Below are 10,127 nucleotides of genomic sequence, written 5' to 3'. Positions count from 1 at the left end.
CATCTCTGATCAGTCTTCTCCTTGTATGAGCTGAAAGTTTAGAGGGACGGCCAGGTGTTGGTAGATTTGCAGTGGTCTGATACTCCTTCCATTTCAATATTATCGCTTGCACAGTGCTCCTTGGGATGTTTAAAGCTTGGGAAATCTTTTTGTATCCAAATCCGGCTTTAAACTTCTTCACAACAGTATCTCGGACCTGCCTGGTGTGTTCCTTGTTCTTCATGATACTCTCTGCACTTTTAACGGACCTATGAGACTATCACAGTGCAGGTACATTTATACGGAGACTTGATTACCCACAGATGGATTGTATTTATCATCATTAGTCATTTAGGTCAACATTGGATCATTCAGAGATCCTCACTGAACTTCTGGAGAGAGTTTGCTGCACTGAAAGTAAAGGGGCTGAATAATTTTGCACGCCCAATTTTTCCGTTTTTGATTTGTTAAAAAGTTTGAAATATCCAATAAATGTCGTTCCACTTCATGATTGTGTCCCACTTGTTGTTGATTCTTCACAAAAAATACAGTTTTATATCTTTATTTTTGAAGCCTGAAATGTGGCAAAAGGTCACAAAGTTCAAGCGGGCCGAATACTTTCGCAAGGTAGTCAGTAGTTGTGTGGTTGTCGTCAGTTGTTGTGGTCTGTAGTTTGTCAGTAGTTGTGTGTCACTGGTCAGTTGTTGTGTGGTTCAGTTGTTGTGTGGTTGTGGTCAGTATTTGGGTGGTTCTGATGCTACTTTTCTGGGCCCTACATTATGGACATGGTCAGTAGTTGTGGTTAGTAGATGTGGTTGTTGGCAGTAGTTGTGTGGTTGTGGGCAGTAGTTGTGTGGTTGTGGGCAGTAGTTGTGTGGTTGTGGGCAGTAGTTGTGTGGTTGTGGGCAGTAGTTCTGTATTTAAATAGTTTTGTCGACAGTATTTGAGTGGTTCAGCAGTTGCGTTGTTCAGTAGTTGCGTGGCTATTGTCAGTAAACAAGCACACCATTCCAGACCGGTCTGCCTGTTTTACAGTTTGAATTGTTCTTCTAGCTAAAATGGTTGAAGACTTGTAGTGACCAGAATTTTCCCATTCTAGTCTTTGGCTCCTGAAATGCATTGGGATTCATGCAAATATCGTAATAGTGTGAAAAGTATTATTAGTAGTATCAAAAAACATTTAAGCACACTGGCCAGTGGTGGTCTGGACATTTGACAGTTGTTTTGGTGTTGGTAACTTTGGCGGTTTTGGCAGCAGAATAATATTATTATTAAGTATGAACAGTTCGTAATGTTGTGCTTTGCGTTAAGCAAGCACACCTAATTATTTCAGGCCACTAATTCAGCTGATTGGCAAGGTGAGCATCAACAAGCCCAAGTTGGAGATGTGCTGCCACAAGTAGGATCCAAAACTGGTGTCTGACTTGTTGGTGGCCCTTCTGCCGAGAACTGTGCTGGCGAGCACCAACCAACCATTCAGCATAAGGAAATGTGTGTAAGGAGAAGCTGGACGATTACATTGTGGAGGCTGTCCCCGGTAACATTTTCACTCATTTTATCTCATGTTACCAGTTTCATGTACAGCTTCTATATGCGTTCTCATTGTGCTGGAAGATTATTATCTATTGGAAAGTCTGGTAATAACTTTGTTTGAGCAGATCCCTACTCATCAGCCACTATTAATGGTCATAAATGTTATTTTTTCTTCTCTCTTCCTTTCATGGCTCCTTTCTTCTGTCTTTTATCTCTATCCTATCATTTTCTTTTTATCCTTATGTTCCCTTTTTTCTCAACATTTCTCTCTTTTCCCCTTGCTCTCTTCTGTCTTTATCCTCTCACTTTCCCCTCTGTCCTACTTTCTGTCCATTTTCTCTCTTTCTATATTTTCTCTGTCTTTATCCTCTCACTTTCCCCTCTGTCCTACTTTCTGTCCATCCATTTTCTACATTTTTATATTTCTCTTTCTTTTTCATCCTCTTTTTGTATTGTTTCTCCTCTCTCGCTTTACCTTTCTCTCTATCCTTCTCTCAATTTCTTCATCTCTCTTTCCCCCTTCTTTCTCGTCTCTCCTTCCCCTCTACCTCCATTCTCTTTATCCTATTTCTAACTTTCTCTATTCTCTCGCATTCTCTTTTTCTCTTTTAATACCCATTTCTTCAGCAATTCCACACCTTTTTTTCAGGGAATATACCTTTTCCATTTTTTTTCATATGCACGGCAGCTTTTGATTACGTTTTTTGGGGTATGTTTTGTGTGCGCACAGGCTTGCTTAAGTTTGTGTGATTCTTGAGATTGTTGAAGCTTGAGCTTTTTATTGATCTAATTCAATGTTGCATTCTGTCAGTACCATAAAGCATTAGTTTTTTTGGTCACTTCAACCCAAAAGACCATAGTATCATGGTAATAATACATTGTAAACAACTACCATGCTTTCCTGTTTACATGCTGCTAGTACTAAAACACATGCAGTCACTCCACCTGTGGTAGTACCAATCAACAAAATACATGGCTTTTTGGTCACTAGCATGACAGGAACATACTATGGTATTTGCACCATGAAAAATAAGAAAGGTCCATGGTATTCTTTTCCATTGTACTACCATGGTACATGTTTGTCAGGGCTGTCTAGTTCTTAACCGTACATCCCACACACACGTTAGGTTGTGCTTTAGCATCAGTTTGAGAGGCTCTCAGATCAATGCTAAGCTATCAATTGCCTGTAATAAAATTGTTGAATTGTGCTGTGTAGGCCTCTATTTGACATCTACAAAACACTGTTGGGTGGGATGAAGGTGTTTTGTTGAGATACAAGAAGACAGTGTCTTAGTCATTTAACTGGAGGGGGTAGTTAGTCTGACAGGGGTATCCCTTGGCAACAACAACATGTGGAAGACAGCCTTCTGCTAAGAGATTTCTTCAACCAGAAAAGTGGACCCCCCTTCCTTCCTCCTAAGGAGATTATAGCTTGCAAATGCAGGTACTCTCACTCTATCCGTTAGTTTACATGTTCCGACTTGCCCTAATCAGAAAAGACCCCACCTCAAAAACAATATGAACTTTGTGAAATAGTTTCGAGAGAAACGTTTGTTGAGTTCCGTAAATATCCATCCATGGCCTGCCCTATGACATTCCCTAGCCTAGCTTGACTAGTCAGTCAGTGATAGCAGACCTTATTTCCATGAGAATGGCGAGGGGCAGGGAAAGGGTTAAGCCTGGACTGTGGGATAAGGAAGAATAGGCATTCAATGCAACGCTAATTTTCTGCCCCGTGGGACACACCAAGAAAAGAGGACAAAGCCCAGCATAAGACATGCTGAGAACCACGGTATACTGTGTGCACCTGCATGCTCTAAAGCAGTGAGGGGAACAATGAGATTTACCGAAACGGGCAATTATGCTCTGAAGTCCACTCTCCTTTTCTGTTGGCAAAGAAGCGGGCAAAGGTCTGGAGAAAGTGAGATATTATCGGTGGATGTAGACCTATATAGGACTTTTACTTATGCCAGATTTTCTCAAGCTACAAATAAATAAAAGCAATGTATATGAAAATCTGTCTCAACGTTAATCCTAAAGCTTAGCTACATTTGATGTAAATGGTGTTTGTTTAGGAATTTGTCGTAGAAAAATTGTGACGGGAAGAAAATAGAAAAATGATAAAACAAATCTTTATTTCTTTTGTTTTTACATTATTATCGTCAAGTGACTTGAAATAACAATACCCTTACTATAAGGGCATTAATAAAAACATTATTCAATACATTTCACAACTCTAAATAAGGCCTGAACCTTAGAAAGCAGCATTGATTTAAACTAAACGATAACAAAATCCTCAAACATTTGTTCAGTTTTGTTTCAAAAAGTTGTGAAATGAAAAAAACCAACTGCTGTTAACTTGAATATAAATCAAAGTGTATAGACCCATTTAGATGTACATTTGTTTTCTGAACAGACAGAATAGGCAGTCTGAGAGAAAAACGTGGGATTGTCAGCGTCGAAGCCATTTTGTTCAGAATTCATCAAAATAAAGTCCACTTCAACTTTTTGAGATCCCATTTCAGTCCTAAAAACTATTTTCATATGAGGGGGTTTAGAGAAAGGCCAGAATGGGACAATATTTGGGGTTTGCAATAACTCATAACCATTGAGGCGTTCCAACTAAAATGTACACTGAAACCAATCAATGACATCATCTTGCCACAAAATAGTGTTTGTGTCAGTAACCGATCGCATCATTGTATTAAAATTACGTTTTTCTTTCTTCAGTCCCAACACATTTACTAAACCACATCAGTCTACCACCAGTCAATCCCAGCAGACCAAGTGAGATCAGGTTGTGGGTAAGAGTGAATTCAAAGGTGGGTGAGTGGAGCTGACCCTCCCAGGTAATGCTGCTGGATGTTAGCTGCCGAGGCAGAGTACCCCCTCTGGGCATCTGAGGCATCTCCCCCAGGCATGTACATGCTGATCATGTCTCTGAGATGGTCCCCCTGGACCTGGGGACCACGCTGGGCCTGGTGGTGGTTGTGGGTCCCCGTAGGGGAGGGGGACATGCTGTGGCCATCAGACTGCTGCTTCACCATAGACATCACTGGGCTGACCTGCTGGGGGCTGCTGCTGTAGGACATGGGGCTGGATGACAGAGATTGGAGAGTAGAGTTACTAATCAATTGAGGCAAATAAATGAGAGGAACTATTGGACTTGAAAAAGTCACAAAATAACAGAAAACAAACCTACAACCTACATTAACAAGGTGGGAATAGGCTACCAGCATCCTTAAAACAACCTGGCCATTGGTTTGTTTGTTCCAACTGTTGATTAGCAACAGTTTAGGCCTATAGCTCCCATTGGAAAGGAAATATAGAAAACACAGCAATTCCATTCACTGACAAAACCATCTAAATTCACCTGTATGCGTTGGCACCATTCATGTAGGCCTGCGCCTGGGCCACGCTGGACTGATACTGAAGTGCTGACAGGTCATAGCGGTGAAGTTGCTGGCTGTAGCCGAGCGCCTCGCTCTGCATCGCCGCTGTGTAGCCCCCGGTGTGGCCCCAGCCATAACTGTCGATTCTGGGGTTTCCACCTTGTCCCTGAGCCGTGGACGCACTCAGCAGGTGGTTACCAGCCGACATCTGATACTGCGCGGCTAGAGTATTGTTCTTCGGCATTAGTTTGGTTTTACGACGGGGTTTGTATTTATAGTCTGGATAATCCTTCATGTGCACCGCGCGGAGGCGCTTGGCCTCGTCAATGAAGGGCCTTTTCTCTGCGTCTGTCAGAGATTTCCACGCGACACCCAGTCGTTTGGATATCTCAGAATTGTGCATTTTGGGATTCTCCTGGGCCATTTTCCGTCGCTCACCGCGAGACCATACCATGAAGGCATTCATGGGCCGCTTGACTTTGTCCATCGGGTCGGGTTGGATTGCCGGTGGTTTGGATCCTGTGTGGCCGCCCCCGTGCCCCCCTCCTCCATTGGCAGGTGGCATCCCTGTTCCAAGATGATGCGAGGGACCAGAGGACTTGAGTTGGTGTTCCATAATGTTATACATATTTACCATAAACGAAATATACAATTTGTGAACAAAGTTTTAATAGTACGCCTGCTGTCCTCGCAGTGGTTGACCAAACTTCCTTGGTAAAAAGTCGGTGAAAATGTCAACCAAGCATCCCAAGCATTAGTTGAAAACAATACAATTAAAATGTCAGCGATGTAAATAAAGTCGTAGCAAAAACATCCTGCTACCAACTCACGATTCAGATGCAGACCTTTAGGCTACTCTGAGAATTGAGATCAAGAGATACTGCTGTAGAGTTCCTTCTTGAAATCAAAACTCCCTCTCCCACTGGTAGCTTGGTGATTATAAAACGTATTCTCCAGTAAATCCGCTCTTAACTTCCCTCCCTTCCTCCACCCTACTAATTTACATCACTATAGAAGGGGTGCGGTGAATTTGGAATGCACTTGAGTGAATATGAAAAGAGGAGGAATCGCTGAGGGAGGGAAGGAGGGGGGCAGGGGGGATCCCTCACCCACCTCTCTCTTTCCAATAGCAAAGACAAACTTTAGTTTGTTACATGTATGATATAGTTCATGTTTATTTCCATAACATTGGCCACCACAGAGACATGTTTAATGCAAGGGAGGTAAGGAAGGAAGGATGTGGAAGGGGTTCACCTCACCCAGTCTCTCTCCAATAAAAACTTTTAAACTATTTTAAATGTTCAGATGTATTATTTTTATTTACTGAAGATATAGAATCATTTGGTTTCCGTTTTTTTGGGGGGCCTAATATTGACCACCAAACTAATGACACTTGTTGACAATAATCCAAGTTTAGGCTTTTCAAATAAATGTCATATAAGAATGAAACCTGTAGGATTTTTTGAATGACCTAATATATGACAATATACATTCCATTGTGGAGTGCCTGGTAGACCTATGTTTTCAGAGAGAAAGGATGTCAACAAAACAGGATCCATTTCCCAATATAGCCCATGATCCATGCCCCCTCTACCCAGTAGCAGCTCCCTGCTGTTCTAAAATCAGGCGAGGTGTGATATTACTCGTAGCTACCCATTGACACCCTTTTCTAGATTACATGGTCATCACTTTACACCTCCATTGTTGGTTAGGTGTTCACCCATAGCTATCCATCAGTAAATAACAAGACTACTGGGCTGGCATCATAACCGAGTGCTAACTGGCACCTAGTTAGCACTCATCATAACTGAGTGCTAACTGGCACCTATAGTTAGCACTCATCATAACTGAGTGCTAACTGGCACCTAGTTCACTTCAAACTGAGTAGAGTGATACAAGCAAATAGGTTGATTACAATAGCTAAAAATAGACCACAATATGCACAATAATCCCATCCCCCTCAGCTACGGGGAGATTTGGTTGGTTGAGAGGTCAATCTGTTGATTTGGACTTGTCTAAAAGTCCACAGTAATAGACACATTATTTTCCTAGCCACCGTGCTTCTACATCTGCATTGCTTGCTGTTTGGGGTTTTAGGCTGGGTTTCTGTATAGCACTTTCAGCTGATGTAAAAAGGGCGTTATAAATCTATTTGATTGATTTGGAAAAGGAATAGTTCCAATCGCCACAGTAATACAGCCATTATGCAATTTATTTGGACTGATTCCAATGACCAAGACAATACAGCCATTATCCAATTCATTTGACTTTATTTGTACTTATGGAGTGAGTGTTCGTCTCCTATTGTGCCAGAGTCATTCTTATTGTGAGCATAATATAGGGGAAGTAGAGGAAACACATTTATGTCTCCTGGTGTTGTGATGGTGACAATCAATTCAGCATTAAAGTGGACAAATAAAAGACAGACAGGGAGGTTTGAAAGCCTCGAGCATTATATACAAGAAAAAAAATGATTGGTAATGACAGATTTGAGGCAATGAAAATCAAGGCAAGGAAAATGAAGTGAAGAGGTTGAGGAGAAGAAAGAGGGAAGAAAGAGAGAGGGAGGCAAAAAAACAGAGTTGCACAAAGAAAGGGTTGGTGATGGGGGGTTGGTGGTAAGGAGAGAAAGTCCTCAGAGACAAGCAGATTGAAAGCCGCTCTATTCATCGCTCTCTCCTCCGGCTCTTCTCATGTAAATGTCCCTGCAGTCTCCCAGCTATCCGTCACAGGGCAGGGGGACCCAGGCAGTGCCCTTTACGAGCCTCCCGCACACACAATTGCCCTGCCAACAATTGGGGTGCCAGTGGGGGGTGGGCGGTCACGGTTGGGAGGCCAATCCTAGTGAGAGAAATGCTGGAGGATGGATACCGGAGGGGAGAGAAATTAGAGGAATGGCCACCGACATTGAGCCAGAGAAGCATACATTGGTTTAGGTTGATTGTGTGAAATAACATAAGGAAAAGCAATGAAATCACAAGAGAAACAGTGTGAGAAATACAAGAGGCTGCTTTGACGTCATTCTCAAGTGTAAAAAACGTTTTAGGTGAAGAATTGTTTCTTATTGAGAAAGAAATAGGACGCCGACATGCTTTTATTTCCTAATAACTGATTCATTTAAGACTTGCTCAATTGACACGCAGAGATATTTAGAGGGGGATACCAGTCTTGGGTGCCTTCCATGCAGTGGTGCTGCTTGACTCAGCAATGCTATACTAGACATTTAGATCTTTAGAGGGGGATACCAGTCTTGGGTGCCTTCCATGCAGTGGTGCTGCTTGACTCAGCAATGACTCAGCAATGCATATACTCAGCAACATTTAGATCTTTCCATGCAGTGGTGGGGATACATTTAGATCAGTCTTGGGTGCCTTCCATGCAGTGGTGCTGCTTGACTCAGCAATGCTATACTAGACATTTAGATCTTTAGAGGGGGATACCAGTCTTGGGTGCCTTCCATGCAGTGGTGCTGCTTGACTCAGCAATGCTATACTAGACATTTAGATCTTTAGAGGGGGCTACCAGTCTTGGGTGTCTTCCATGCAGTGGTGCTGCTTGACTCAGCAATCATATACTAGTGACATTTAGATTTAAAGAAATACAGATCACTTTTTGTTTAAATGCACCCACAAGAGTTAGAAGATAACTCAAAGTCTTGAGCACAAGTGTCATATTGATAAACCAACCAATTTTTGTACAATGTGTACAATGTTTTACTCATTACTGTGGAGTCATGAAGTGGATCAAGTGAAAAATAATCCCATGTAATCATGTTTTTTCAGATATGCTATTGGGAGTACATTTCAGTCATTTATATTATCTTTGTGTGTGTCTTTATGTTTAGTTTATTAGGATCCCCATTAGCTGTTGCACATGCAGCAGCTACTTTTCCTGTGTCCTGAAACAACTACTCTTTAGGCTATAGCCCCGTCTAAAGATCTCTGTGTGTCAATTGAGCAAGTCTTAAATGATTCAGTTATTAGGAAATAAAAGCATCTCGGCATCCTAGCATTTAAACAAAAAGTGATCTGTATTTCTTCAAATCTAAATGTCACTAGTATAGGATTGCTGAGTCAAGCAGCACCACTGCATGGTTGGCACCCATGACTGGTAGCCCCCTCTAAATGTCTAGTATAGCATTGCTGAGTCAAGCAGCACCACTGCATGGAAGGCACCCAAGACTGGTAGCCCCCTCTAAATGTCTAGTATAGCATTGCTGAGTCAAGCAGCACCACTGCATGGAAGGCACCCAAGACTGGTAGCCCCCTCTAAATGTCTAGTATAGCATTGCTGAGTCAAGCAGCACCACTGCATGGAAGGCACCCAAGACCGGAAAGTATTTGGAATCCATCTGGTGGTAGATAATGGTATAACAACCCAGCCATTATGTAATATATTCTTTTTTTCTCTGACAGGAAATGTCAAACTGTAACATTCTACCCCTAAAATGGGACTGGTCAAGCATAATGCATTTGCCAAATATCAACAATAAATGTTCAATTTACACAAAATGTGATTAGTAGTCTGTACTATGCTCAACTCTAACTCCAATCAACTGCAGATATCCAAAGTTGTTTCTCCAAGAAGCAGTCAGACATTAAATCAAAGACATCCAGACTTAGAGAGCAGCATCCGATGTATAAAAGCTTACATTGTTTATGTTAAAACATACGGACACAAACTTCAGCTAGTCATCAACGTCAATGTTTAATTATGCTTGAGCAGCAGACAACTGTTTGCATGATAAAGTTGCTCACAGTATACATACAGTACATTGGTAAAGTATTCAGACCCTTTGACTTTACCACATTTCGTTACGTTACAGCCTCATTCTAAAATAACATTTAATTTATCTATCTACAAACAATACCCAATCATGACAAAGCAAAAACAGGTTTAGAAGTTGCAAATGTATAAAAAAAAAAAATGTTTTAAGGACATAAGCATTCAGACTCTTTGCTATGAGACTCACAACTGAGCTCAGGTGCATCTGGTTTCCAATGATCATCCTTGAGATGTTTCTACAACTTGGTGTCCAGCTGTGGTAAATTCAATTGATTGGACATGATTTGGAAAGGCACACACCTGAGAGTGCATGTCAGAGACAAAACCAAGCCATGAGATCGAAGGAATTGTACGTAGAGTTCCGAGAGAGGATTGTGTCAATGTACAGATATGGGGAAGGGTACCAAAACATTTCTGCAGCATTGAAGGTTCCCCAAA

At 41.7% G+C, this 10,127-nt stretch overlaps 1 protein-coding gene across 1 annotated transcript; it reads right to left on the bottom strand.

Annotated features, from left to right (window-relative positions):
- Positions 1 to 3,624: 3,624 nt before the first annotated feature.
- On the bottom strand, positions 3,625 to 5,841 carry LOC118396311 (transcription factor Sox-19a-like). The gene is made up of 2 exons (XM_035790425.2): positions 4,886 to 5,841; positions 3,625 to 4,608 (listed from the first exon to the last, which is right to left on the bottom strand). The coding sequence occupies exons 1-2, from the start codon at positions 5,539 to 5,541 to the stop codon at positions 4,329 to 4,331; spliced, it is 936 nt and encodes a 311-aa protein (XP_035646318.1). The 5' UTR covers positions 5,542 to 5,841; the 3' UTR covers positions 3,625 to 4,328.
- Positions 5,842 to 10,127: the final 4,286 nt, after the last annotated feature.

The sequence above is a fragment of the Oncorhynchus keta genome, chromosome 17, assembly GCF_023373465.1.
Source record: "Oncorhynchus keta strain PuntledgeMale-10-30-2019 chromosome 17, Oket_V2, whole genome shotgun sequence".
Lineage (NCBI taxonomy): Eukaryota > Metazoa > Chordata > Actinopteri > Salmoniformes > Salmonidae > Oncorhynchus > Oncorhynchus keta.
This window is presented reverse-complemented; position numbering and strand designations above follow the sequence as displayed.

What these genes read in the sequence shown, in the direction of transcription:
- LOC118396311 (XM_035790425.2), bottom strand. Translation starts at nt 5,541, where the DNA reads ATGGTAAATATGTATAACATTATGGAACACCAACTCAAGTCCTCTGGT. An exon ending in AATGGTGCCAACGCATACAG is followed by an intron (nt 4,609 to 4,885) that starts GTGAATTTAGAT and finishes TCTGTCATCCAG; the next exon opens with CCCCATGTCCTACAGCAGCA.